The 13,279-nt window shown below is 51.9% G+C and overlaps 1 protein-coding gene across 10 annotated transcripts in view; it reads right to left on the bottom strand.

Annotated features, from left to right (window-relative positions):
• The window catches only part of CPAMD8 (C3 and PZP like alpha-2-macroglobulin domain containing 8), a 77,391-nt gene that overhangs the window by 33,879 nt on the left and 30,233 nt on the right, over positions 1 to 13,279 (bottom strand). For 8 of the 10 annotated variants that reach the window (XR_003233635.2, XM_025989696.2, XM_025989697.2 and 5 more), the window contains 5 exons: positions 12,519 to 12,661; positions 8,860 to 8,922; positions 6,248 to 6,479; positions 1,885 to 2,038; positions 1,385 to 1,515 (listed from right to left, as the gene is read on the bottom strand). Coding sequence is in view for 9 of the 10 variants with exons in the window: in XM_025989696.2 (XP_025845481.2) it covers positions 1,385 to 1,515; positions 1,885 to 2,038; positions 6,248 to 6,479; positions 8,860 to 8,922; positions 12,519 to 12,661 (723 nt within the window). In the remaining variant the exon portion in view is untranslated. The remainder of the gene's footprint in view (positions 1 to 1,384; positions 1,516 to 1,884; positions 2,039 to 6,247; positions 6,480 to 8,859; positions 8,923 to 12,518; positions 12,662 to 13,279) is intronic. The other 2 variants (XM_025989700.2, XM_072721287.1) reach the window with 1 other exon arrangement.

The raw sequence follows: 13,279 nt of genomic DNA, 5'->3' as shown, positions 1-13,279 counted from the left end.
CTCTGTGTGTCTCTCATGAATAGATAAATAAAATCTTTAGGGGATCCCTGGGTGGCTCAGCAGTTAACCGCCTGCCTTTGGCCCAGGGTGCGACCCTGGAGTCCCGGGATCAAGTCCTACATCAGGCTCCCTGCATGGAGCCTGCTTCTCCCTCTGCCTGTGTCTCTGCCTCTGCCTCTTTCTCTCTCTCTCTCATGAATAAATAAATAAAATCTTGTAAAAAACATGTTAAAAAAAAAAAAAAGAATCCTTCTCTGTGCATTGAGAAATTCCTTCCGCAGATGGAGGCGGCAAGAGCTCTAGGCCTGCCAGTCAGCCTGGACGCTCCGCACGGCGTGCCGTCTCCTCTGGCTACAGGAGGGTGGGCAGTGGGCCAGGGAGCGTGCTCGGGCTGAACAAGAGGCTGCCAGGGGTCTCTGGGTTTCCCGTTGAGGCCATCCCATCCTGCCAGCTCACGGAGACTTCATTCCTCATCAGATGACACGCCTGTCCCAGAGGAATCCATCACGTCACATCAACAACGCTGTGCCAATGACTCGTCCACCCCTGGGAGTACTGCCCAGTGCGTGCGTGACTCCGGGCGCTGATGGAAATCATTCGTGCTCAGCACTGCCAGGACCACAGCCAGGACGGAGGGCAGCTGTTTGCAGCTGGGCCACTGGGGAGGGGCGCACACTCGGGATGCTGTGAGGAGTTTCATCAGCGCCACTGGGGCAGCATGAGTTTCTCAGCAGGGCTCTGGGCCCCGAGGTGTCCGAGCAGCGCCCATAAAGATAGGGCATCACTGCCACTGTGTGCCCAGGACTGCAAGGCATCGTGTACATTCTCTCCGGCCCTCCCACACTATGGAGGCGAGTGTGTATGGAGCGGCATTGGACTATCTGAGACACTAAGTGGCAGATCCTAGATTCCCAGCCGGGGGGCAGGGAGCTGGGGTGTCAATAAGACGCCAACACCTGGGCCCCTGTGGTCTAGGTGCTGTGTCCTCTCTGCCTGGGCATCCTAATGACAAGCCTCCAAATACCAGGTCCCAATCCCTACAACTGCCTGTGACAAATAGGAAGTCAGAGGTGGAGGCGCACCACCCTCCAAGATGGTCAGCGTGGGGGGCAGAGGACACTTCCCTGCAGCCCTTGTCAGTCCCAGGCTGCTTTACCACATGTCACTCTGTACCACAGGGGGCTGGATGCTGCAGTCCCCTAGTGAGGAAATGCAGAGACCCTTCACCTGCCCCAGGACTGAGAGCAGGACCCATGGGAGCTGCCCCAGCCCTGGGCAGAGACCACATACTCCAGCCAGCACTCCCCCCGCTACTCCCCGCCCAAGTCCAGGGTTGATGGAATCGGGCCCTGGCCAAGTGTCCTTGGTGAGGACACGGGCTTACCTCAACCATCACACTGCGCCTGATGTGATCCCTCCCGGTGGGGACCCTCCGGTCAGCGAAGCTCTCCTCCGCGTGTTTGATGGACTGCCCATCCCTGCAGCAGCTTGTTTCTCCGTAAGCTAGGGCTTTGGCTGCGGAGATTTGAGAGCTCAGGTGCTTGCTGTCAGAACCGGCTCCCACCCAGCAGGGAGCCGGACCGTCCCTCCCCCTCATCCCACGTGGTGTGTGTGCAGGTGTGCCACACGTGTTGTGCAAGCATGGGTGCACGCATATGTGTGCTATGCTGCTGGTGTGGCCCCTAAGCTCAGCATCCTCGAGGTGAAGCTTCGGGCCTCGCCCCCAGGGACCACCCTGCCCTACCTCCTGATGTCCTGCCTCCCCAGCTGCCCTCCTGACCTCATCTACTGTCTTGCCCACCCCGCACCTGTGCCTGGCTTCAGCACGCGGACCTGGCGGTGGCCCAGAGGATGGGAGGATGCCTGAGGCAGCAGGGGCCTCACCTGTGACATTGCTGATGCCCAGGTCACTGAAGGAGAGAACCACCCAGGCAGGCTCCGTCTCCCCAGAGGCCACGCACATCTTCTTGGTCAGATGGCGTTTGCCTGGGTGCCCAACAAACCGGATGCCCTTGGGAACAGAGATCTTCACATACACCTGCAGAGGGTGGGATGCTGCTCGTGGTGCCCGGGATGTGTGCGCCCTCCCAGCACATCACACCACCCACAGCATCAGCCCTCTCCAAAAGCCATGCTCGTCTCGGAAGGCCCCCTTTCCATTTCCAATCAGAACCAACTATTCACCATTGTTTTGCTGGGAGGCCCCTCTTCACTTCAGCCCCCCGACACCCCACAGAGCCAGCTTCCCCTCAGGACCAAGGCTGACTCAAGGGCAGCTTCTCCTGCCACGTCCACCCAGGGCACCAGATGGGAGGGACTGCTCCACCTTTCCAGGCCCCGCAAAGCACTTCTTCTGAGGTCCGTGGTGTCACAACACAGTTCTGTGTGTGTGCGCGTGTGCCATGCATGCACGCATTTCTGTGGGCATACCTATGTGTGTGTCTAAGTGTGGCATTTGCACACACATGTGCATGCATATAATCATGCACAATGTTTGAGTCCATGCACGTGCATGTGTGTCTCTACGTGCACGTGCAGTTATACCTTCCAATCTAGAACAGGCTGTTTGGTCCACATCCATTTGTCCAATCAGCATATATGAAGCACCTAGTGGGTGCAGGTGCCTACGAGGAGCTAAAGTAATGAAGCCAAAGAGAACGCGAGTGACCCCAGGCCGCAGGGGATCAGCATGCATAAGTCCCACACGCGTGCATGTGTGATGGGGAGGAAAGGAGATGAGAAAAATCTAGCAGCAAGTGGGATGGAGCGTCTGAATCCTACCAAAGGACAAGCCCAGCTGGACCAGAGGGTGAACAGCTGGTGCAGGATGCGTCAGGAGCCCCCACATCCTTCTGAGTCAGCGTTCTCCCAAAGAAGAAAGAAAAAACTCAAGAGCCAAGGTCCTGGGTAGAAGGACCGGCTGTCCATGTTGGGGGGTGTAGATGGGTCTGATTCCCTGGTGCCTTGGGGATGCACAACAAACCAGCCACCAGTGTTGGAGCTAAAATGGTCACCTGAGGGTCCTGCCTGCCAATTCTTCGAGGACCCTCCCCTTGTGTGTGTGTGGGGGGAACCATCCTATAGATCAGGGATCAGCCTGCACTTATTCCAGATTTTTAAGACTGGGGTCCTATTCCTCCTGGCTATACTTTATATTTAAAAAATGACAGAGAGGGATCCCTGGGTGGCGCAGCGGTTTGGCGCCTGCCTTTGGCCCAGGGCGCGATCCTGGAGACCCGGGATCGAGTCCCACATCGGGCTCCCGGTGCATGAAGCCTGCTTCTTCCTCCGCCTGTGTCTCTGCCTCTCTCTCTCTCTCTGTGACTATCATAAATAAATAAAAATTAAAAAAAAAAAATGACAGAGAATGGACCATACAGGCACCAGGCTCTAGGGCTGCGTGCTCTGAACCTACTCCACATGTCCCTCTTGGCCCCTGCCTTGGTTTCCACCACAGCAGCTCTCACCCAAACGAATGCTCGAGGCTCTGACCTTCTCTCCTCTGCTTTCCCCAGCAGACCCTAAAGCCCAGCCAGACTGTGTGTTGGGCAGTTCCCGGGACAGGCTAAGCCTCCTGCCTCTGTTGCTTGTGTATGCTGTTCCCTCTTCCTGGGATGCCCTTCCAGGCCCTGGTGCCTGACTCAAACGTTGCCTGGAGATTCTCATGGTCAGGGGAGCTGCCCCTTCCCAGGGCTTGCCTGGCTCCCTGTGAATACCCAGTTCTAGCATAGCTCTGCCCCAAACTCCCCGTGAGACTTTAGACATGTAACGATGCATCTCTGAGCTTCCTATCTATCTGGGAACGATCCCATTCACAGCCCTTCCTCCCCGGCCCACGCAGGTGCTTGGTATCGATGCAGGCAAAATCCCGAGGCCAGCACTGGCCACGGAGGTTAGCGGTGTCAGCGCTCCCGAGGTCACGCACAGGTTGACCCCATGCCCTGGGCCCTGGGGTCCTCTGAGGTCTACACAAGGCCCAGCACACACTGAGCACTTGGGCAATTGGTTCTGAGTGACAATGAATGCGAATCACCAGCGTTTTACATCTAGGGGCTCCTTTCTGGTGACCTCTTGATATTTCATTCCTATTTTGGAATCTGTACTGACTGCATTTTTTTTCCCGTTGAAATTTTCCATTAATTAAAGGCTGAAGGGACCTTTAAGAAGCTCCCAGGTGACAGTACACGAATATGTGGCTCTTCTATAAAGTCAAAGAAACACCAGCAAGAAAGTCAAATGTAAACACCAGCGTCGAGCTCATCCTGTGCCAGCCAGACAGCAGCGCAAGAGGCCCTTTACTAACCTTCAGGCCGTCACATGCCATCGCGTGCAACATGCTTCTGGGCAGATGTAATCATTCAGGGGACGCATAGCATTTGCAAAGGGCAAAAAAGGAGTAAAGCATCTCAGGTAAAGCTCAAGGTCACCTTCAGCCCGGCTCAGAATGCTTGCTGTCCCCGGCTCCAGGTCAGGCCCAGAAGTGACCACAGATCACAGCCATCCCCGTGGACACTCAGGAGGGGCCCCCACACCTACTCTTTCCCTCCTGCCCCAGAGAATCCAGTGGGGGTGACCGGGGCCAGGTTGAGCTCTCACGCTCAACCTACAGATAGGCTTTTCCCTACAGATAGGGAAACTGAGGCAAAATAAGGCCGTAAATAGAAATGCCAAGTGAAAGTCCAGTCTTCTGGGGGCAGCGAAGTGTGAATGTCCTGAACCCTCAGCAGCCTTGGGCACCCCACAAGTTGCAAAATCCAATTTCTCTCTAGCCAAATGTCCTCATTTTTTCAGGAAAAAAATGGAAATCTGGGATTTGGGGATGAAATCTCTTAGTTTCCACAGTGTCTGGTTGAGGCTGCAGGTCACATCCTTTGCCCTTGGTATGGAATGAGCCAATGGCCCTGGGGGCTCCCCACGTACTTGGGCAGAGCCAGGGGGATGTCAGCCATGTCCCCAGAGTGTGGCTTGTCGGGGTGAGGCTGAGACCTGCAGATGGCAGGCCTGCTCCCAGATGGACCCCTGATCCTGCACCCCACTCACTCCTCCACCCACAGCCTTGGCTTTCAACCTCAACCCCAAGGGCTACCCCTAACTGTGGAGAACCCTCCCCATCTCCCTTCCTTCCTCCCACCAGCTGACCTCCAGGCCTTGCCAGTGCTCAAAGGATTACAAAGGTGGTGAGTGGGTCCTAGCCTCTCCAAGCTGCACTGTTACACAGACCCAGACTCCCCGAAGCCCCATTTCCCATCATGTACACACCCGGTCTCACAGGCCCCCCTCGCCTGCTGTCCTTACTCATCCACAGGGTCTGAAATCCTCCCCAGCCTCCGAGGTAGGCCCTAAGTCTGCCCCCTTGGGGTAGCTGTTATGGGTTCAGTTGTGGCTTCCAGAAAGCTATTATGAAGTCCTAAACCCCTGTCACCTGTAAACATGATCTTATTTGGAAACGGGGTCTCTGCAGAGGTCGCTAAGTCACGATCAGGTTATTGGGGTGGGCTGTACTCCAGCAGGACTGGGATCTTTAGAAGAGGAACCACAGACACAGAGACATTGACAGAGGGAAGACACGTAAGGGAAGGCCACGTGAAGACAGGCTGCAGTTTGGAGGCACGAGGGGGAGCTCCCTTAGAGCCTCTGGGAGGAACCCACCCTGACCACCCTGGAGCCTTAGACTCTGGCCTCCAAAACTGTGAAAGAACAAGTTTCTATTGTTTCAAGCCTCCCAGCTCTCACTACTTTGTTACGGAAGCTGCGAGAAACCGAGGGAGTTGCCTTTTCCACTTTCTTTGAGAAGAGGCTAGGGTGGGCCTAAAAGTCCCCCGAGAATGGCTCCTGGAGCTTCCACAGCATCAGCAAGGTCGGTGGCCCTTCTGTGGTCACCGTTCTTCGTGCGTGCCAACCCATTTCCCCCGCAGTCACGGGTAGCACAGCCTCTCTCCCTGACGTCTGTGCAAACCGCAACACCAACCAGGGGAACAGTGCGGCCACGGAGGGTGAGCGTGCCCATGTGCACAGGGACACTGAGCCCCCGCCCTGCTGATCTCCAGGACTTCCTGCCCCTGCCTCCCCCTTAACACAGAGGCTGCCCCTTCCATGGCCCCCTCTCCCCAGGCACGGAGCTGCTCTGTCCCCTTCTGAGGAGACAGCTCAGGCTGTCCTCATCCCTGCCTCACAGGTGCCACCCCCACCCCCCACCCCACCCCCAGGCACTGGGAAGGCTGCGGGGTGGGGAGGGTGGCTTTAGTACCTCGGCACAGGTGCCCATGTAGTTGTAGATGCTGAGCGGGACCTTGGCCTGCTCCCCGCGGACCACGTGGGGGGGCAGCGTGAAGTCAACAAAGAAAGGCTTGAAGGTCTTCAGCGGGGCAGGCACGGCGACACCCAGGCCCCAAGCCTCGGACAGACCCACGGCCTCACCCACCCAGCTGGTGATGGAGTCCGGGACCTGCACGCTGAGCATCTCCTCGCCGGACGGGTCACTGCAGAAGGAGGGACAACCGTGGGCCCTTCTCCGGGGCCGTGCCCAGGTGGCCAGGTGGGGATGGGGGGCTGTGCTAAGGCCTGGGGGCCCAGGGAGGCATCCCCTGCAGCTGGGAATGCAGCATTGAGGCACCACCCAGCGTGTGACAGGAGAAAGCCGCCCCTCGGCCCGAACTCATGTCATCAGAAATGCACATGGCTCTCGGGACAACCATGAACACAGGATCACCCGCCACGAGGATTCAGCTGTAATGACGTTGGCAGTGCCTGCCCCGCCCAGTTTGGGGGTGGTGGGGAACTGAATTGAGGGGACCTGTCATGTGGGACATGCTTGTGTCTCCCAGAAAGGTACATCCAAGCCTAAACCCCCAGTCCCTGCAAATGTGACCTTATTTGGAAACAGGGTCTTTGCAGATCAAATTAGTTAAGACAACATCATGCTGGAATAGGGTGGGCCCCAATCTAAAGATGGGGCATCCTTCTAAGAAGGAAACTCAGACACAGAGGAGGAAACCATGTAAAGATAGAGGTGGAGATGGGAGGGATGAGGAGCGTCAGAGCCCCCAGAGGATGGAAGAGGTCCCAAAGGATTCTCCCCCAGAGCTTCCAGGGGGAGCGCGACCCTGCCCATATCTTGATCTTGGATGTCTAGCCTCCAAAACCATGAGAGAATAAATATCTGTTGTTTTAAGTCACCCAGTCTATGGTACTTTGTGACAGCAGCTATGGGAAACTCACACAGTACAAAACAAACAAACATAAAACGTATCATCAATGATTTTTTGATTGATTGCCTGTTGAAAGAATAATACTTGGGGATATCTGTTGGGTTAAATAAAATATATGATTCAAATGAACTCCATTTCTTTCTTTCTGCCCTTTATAACCTGGCACTAGGAAATAGGAAATTACAGATGTGACTCATTATATTTCTTTTTTTTTAAAGATTTTATTTATTTATGAGGGACAGAGAGAGGCAGAAACACAGGCAGAGGGAGAAGCAAACTCCATGCAGGGAGCTCCATGCAGGGAGTCCATGTGGGACTCCATCCCGGACTCCAGGATCACACCCTAGGCTGAAGGCAGATGCTCAACCACCAAGCCAAAAATCTCTTTACAAGGAAAAATCCTGGACCTGATGGCTTCACTGGTGAATTCTACTGAAACATTTTTCTTAAAAGTTTTAGAAGATATACTTACTTATTTAAGGGGGAGTGGAGAGAGAGAGAGAGAGAGAGAGAGAGAGAATCCCAAGCAGACTCTGTGCTGAGCATGGAGCCTGAGGCAGAGCCTGATCTCATGGCCCTGAGATCATGACCTGAGCTGAAACCAATTGTTGAAACTTAACTGACTGTATTACCCAGGTACCCCAAATTCCATCAAATATAGAAGGGTCCAAAGAAGAACCCTTGTGTACTGTTAGTGGGAATGTAAAATGCTACAGCCACTCCAGAAAACAGTATGGCAGTTCCTCTGACAATTAAACATAGAATTACCGTATGAGCCAGCAATTCCACTTCTGGGTATACACCCAAAAGGACTCCTGTACACCCAAAGGGCAGACAGATAGCCCATTTTAGATTTAGATCCCTAGAATGAAATGCAATCATCTGGATCTGTTCTGACGAGGAGTTAAGTCTTTCCCATTTCTTGTGAAAGCAGCCTGAGCAGCCCCCAGCTGTGAGCTCCCTTCTGTGATGACCACATGCCATGGCATCTCCTGTCTAGAAAGGGGGGGGGCAGCTCAGCAGTAAACCCACCCATGGCCCTGGGGCATCTGACCTTTCATGCCTAACTAGTTTCCCAGGGCAGGCCACCATCACCTTCTACTAGTACCACTGGTGTTCTGACACTGAGCATTGAAAGGAAAAAAGCCAACAGCATCTGGCAGGAATTTGGCACAGCAGGACTTCTTCAAAAAGAACTGAAAGGGGGGAAAATAGGGAAAGGAAATATGCTGAGAAAAGCATCCTGTTTTGTGGGCAGGAGCCCGAGTCCCCTGAGGAGTGAGGGAGGCGTGGGGGGCGGGGCAAGTTCATGTTCCAAGGAACTGTAATCGTTTTAATGAGCTCGTTCTGCAAACAGAGCAGATAGAGTTACCCCAAGTGGGAGTCATAAGAGGCACGAAGACCCTGCATTTTGTATTTCCTGAGCAGATGTCCAGGGCTGCAGTGGGATTTGGGGCTGACTTCATGGCTTTGGGTTTTATGTGTTAGAAAAGGACGCCCAAAGTCTTACTCAGATGTTGATGTCAGATCTGAAAGCAAACCCACTGGGAATAATCTGGACTTGCCTGAGTGTCTCTGAGTCAGCCCGCAAACAGCGAAGAAAAGTCATCTTATTGTAAAAAAAATTGAAAAAAATAAAAGTTCACTGTACCTGATGTTGAGACAACGCCAAATCCATGTTTCGGGGAAGAAGGTCCTTTTCCTCTTCTCTGCTCTATGAAAAATTTAAAAAGAAATGATAAAATGTCATGGGCATATCTTAATTCTGTTACCTGGCAGGTAAACATCTACCCAAGTAGAACATAACACATTAAGTCTTACCTGTAAAGGCTAACATTCTATTCAGTTAGGATGTAGCGGGTTAATTCTCTTGGCTGCCAGTTAACATTCTACCCAATTAGGACGGAACGTGCTAATTATTTTACCCGGCAGGGTTAACCTTCTACTTGACTCATAGAAGTGAGGCACCAAAGGTTTGACAGACTTGCCTTCAATCGACAGTGGCACTTCACATCCTGAGTTTAGAAGGTAAGTAGGGTCGCAGGGACCCCTCCATGTCCTCCCCTTTGCTAATTTCCCTTGCTGGGCTTGCCACATTTTTCTGCATCATGACATTGAGCTATGCACCATCACCACCCCCAACCCCTCTCTGCTTCCCAAAGAACTTTCATTCTGGGTTCATCCTCAGAAGCCTCACAGCCCACCTTCCTCAGGGACTATCTTGTTCTTCAAAATAATAATAATAATAATAATAATAATAATAATAGCAGCAAACAAGCCCTACTTGAAAGTTGCAAAACTTCACAAAATTAAAAATGCTCATATCCAGGGCTCAGCGGTTTAGTGCCTGCCTTTGGCCCAGGGCATGGTCCTGGAGTCCTGGGATCAAGTCCCACGTCAGGCTCCCTGCATGGAGCCTGCCTCTCTCTCTGCCTAAGTCTCTGCCTCTCTCTGTGTGTCTCTCATGAATAAATAAATAAGATCTTTTTTAAAAACTGCTCGCATCCTTTTAACCTGCAAGACCTCTCTGAGGAATGAACCCTGGAAAGACCCATGGATACATGTGCCAGGACAGACAAATGGACTGGTTTGTGGCAGCAAATAGCCAAAAATATCCATCAAGAGTGTGGTAGGGTTAATCAAATGGTAGTACATTCATGCAGTGGGATGCTACACATCAGTCTAACGGAGTGAGCTCAGTGCCGGTATATGGAGATGGATTGGTCTCTCCAAGACTTATTGTAGACTTTATTTATTTATTTATTTTAATTGTAGACTTTAAAAAGGAAAGCCCAGAACATACTACAGTGTTCTCTCATTGCTTTTAAAAATTATTTTATTTATTATTATTATTACTTAAATTTATTATTATTTTAAAATATCCTTGTGTGGGGCGCCTGGGTGGCACAGTCAGTTAAATGTCCAACTCTTGGTTTCAGCTCAGGTCCTGAGATCGAGCCCTAGGTCAGGCTCTGTGCTCAGCAGTGAGTCTGCTTGGGATTCTCTCTCCCTCTCTCTGCTCCTCCTGCTTGTGTATGCGTACTCTCTCTCTAAAATAAATAAATCTTAAGAAAATCCTTGTATATGTACAGAAAATTTCTAGAAGGATGTCTAAGAAATTATTGACCGTGGTTGCCTCTAAACAAGGGAATGGAAAGTCTAGAGGTAGGAGAGAGACTTACATTTAATTATGTAAACTTTCACACTGCTTGAAAAAATTTTAACCATTGCATATGGTTAAAAAAATTATCTTGTCCTCAGAATACAGATGCATGGATGTGTCATCCAATTATAAAAAGGCACAGACACTTCCTTTTGAAGGCGTGCCTTATGCCTTTCTACACCGGGATTTACAATTGCCTTCATAGTTTGGGATTTCAGAAAATTACTTTCATACCCACTCCAGGCCAAGTTCTTGGGGTTCCTGCACACGAGACGGTCAGGGCCCCAGAGGTAGTGTCTGGTGGATGGAGGCCCTGAGGCCAGTGTTTCACCTCCCTCATCCAACCACATTCTAGAAATGCCTCCGTATGCATCCAAAGTATTCATGGTCTGCCTGTGCCATGATTTGGAGTTTGGAAGTTTGGAAACTAAGATCCTGGTGGGCCTGCTACACTCCCGCTAAGTATGCAGCCCACGCAGGAAGAACCTTGGAGAACAAAGTACCTAGGATCTCAATCTAGATAGAGAGGGTATGAAATATGGAGAGGGCTTTTGTGGACAAGGTCTGCCAGGGCAGGGGATCTTCTGGGCCACTGCTGGCTCAGAATAAGTGCTGAGGAGTGTGGGATCCACCCCCAAGATCTCCAGAGATACCTGATACTGACCACACTGACCCTAGCCCCCGCCCCTCAGTTCTGTGCCCCTTTTGGGAGCAATGGGCAGGAGGGAGTACAGCCAAGGCCTGCCAGCCCCTAAATCCAGAGAGAGTGGGGAGACAAGGTCTTTAAAACACTTCCCCTTCCCCAGCAAGCTGGCTGAGACCTGGGCTTGAGAAGGTAGTAAGAGAGGCAGCAGGAGAAGAGGGTGAGAAAGAAGGGGTGGGGGTGGTGAGGACAAGACAGGCAAGAGGAGAAAACACCAACTCCTGTGAAACGAAGCTTTCCAGGACTCCAGGGACAAAGCCACAAATCTAAGGGGGAAATGTGAATCCTTCTCTCTCAGCCATTGATAAGTGAGCAAGCAGACAAACAAGAAGTATGTAGGAATATGGTTCACCATCAATAGGTTTGACCTAAAGCAGGCATAGAGAGCCCTGTACAGAATTGATGGGGCCTTGGATCTTCTTTTCAAGAAGACGCCAGCATTTACAAAAAAAAATTGGCCACACAAAAAGCCTCCAAAGTAAGAACCAGACAACAGATAACAAATAGGTTCACCAGCTGCAATGCATGTCTGACACAATTTACAAAACATATTTAAAAATAACAATTTAAAATACCACTCTGAAAATTTAAAACGTGTCCACTTCTGGATAAGACACAGCCCCCAAAGTTAGAACCTATTTGGAACCAAGCAATAATGGAAACACTTGGGACGCCTGGGTGGCTCAGCGGTTGGGGGCCTGCCTTTTGTTCAGGTTGTGATCCCAGGATCCGGGATTGAGTCCCACATCGGGCTCCCTGCATGGAGCCTGCTTCTCCCTCTGCCTGTGTCTCTGCCTCTCTCTCTCAGTCTGTGTCTCTCACGAATAAATAAATAAATCTTTTTTTAAAATAATGGAAATGCTTCACAGCACAACTCGGGTGCTGCCAGAGCAGCACTCTGAGGGAAATTCATAACCTTCAAAAGGCTAAAATGTGAAGAGTTACAATAAAAGATTGAAGAATATACTTGGTGTTCAACTCGAAAAGGTAGAGAATTGAAGGACAAAGCCAAGAGAGAGGAGGAGAAGGAAGAGGAAGGAACAGGTGGAGGAAAGAGGTAATAGAAAGAAATTTCTAAGCAGAGAGAGGGAGTGTCAAACCCCAGCTAACCTCCCCACCCCAAACCCTCTGTCTCAGAGAGCTCTGCTCCTGATGTACCTTGCTCCCTCTGCACTCCCAACCCTGACACACCGAGTGGGGCGCTGAAGTGCTTGGTTCCCCAGCCCACTGGGCCAGCAGGGACTTTGCCCCTAGCAGAGGCAATATCTGAAGGCATTTCTGGTTGTAACAACGGGGGGAAAAGGGTGCTATCCGCATCAGGTGGGTGGAGGCCAGTGCTGCTGCTCAGCACCTGCTGTGCATGGACAGCTCCACCGTGGAGAATGATCCAGTCCCCAGTGTCCATAGTATGAGTTCAGACAACCCTGCAGGAGGCAGCCATTACCTGGGGGGTTGTCTGGAGGACCCCGCTGCCACCAGGCTTCCCGTGTGGGGCTGGAAGGCAGGGACAGCCTCATCGGTGTACAGGCCACCATCCTGTCGGTGGTTCAGGCTCACCAGGTTGGTCATCACCACCAGTCCAGTTTCCTAAGCAACAGACAATGCCCAGAACCCCGGTGGACAAGTGCATGTGATGGTCCCAACAGTTCCATCACTTTGAGGCTACTGCCCAGCATCACCACGGCTTTGTGGCTCAGTAGGGGCAGGGGCCCCATCCTCTGCTCTGAGCTTGGTGACATGGGCTGAAAAGATTGTGGGTCCCAGTGACCACGCAGGGTAGAGCAGTGGGGAGGCCAGCACATCTGTGGCCCAGGCACAAAAAGCCACATGTATGATTCCATTTATGTGAAATGTCCAGAACAAATTCACAGAGACAGAAGGTAGATTCATGGTTGCCGGGGGCTGGAGGAGGAGTATGGGGAGTGACTGCTCATGGGGATGGGGTTTCCTTTTGAGGTGATGAAAATGTTCTGGAATTAGACAGAGGTGCTGGCTGCACAACATTGTCAGTGTCCTAAGTGCCACCCAATTGTCCACTTTAAAATGGTTCATCTTCCTGTTAATTCTGCTAATTGTGAATTTCACCATTAAAAAAAAAATCAGTTGGCACCTTGCCTGACCTAAACCAGAGGCAGCTGACTGCAAATGCGACTGTTCTTACCTTCATCACTGCTAAATACTGGGAGAAGGGCGCCTGGGTGATGC

The sequence above is a fragment of the Vulpes vulpes genome, chromosome 9, assembly GCF_048418805.1.
Source record: "Vulpes vulpes isolate BD-2025 chromosome 9, VulVul3, whole genome shotgun sequence".
NCBI classification, from domain to species: domain Eukaryota; kingdom Metazoa; phylum Chordata; class Mammalia; order Carnivora; family Canidae; genus Vulpes; species Vulpes vulpes.
The sequence above is the reverse complement of the archived record's forward strand: the minus strand, read 5'-3'. Positions and strand labels throughout refer to the sequence as shown.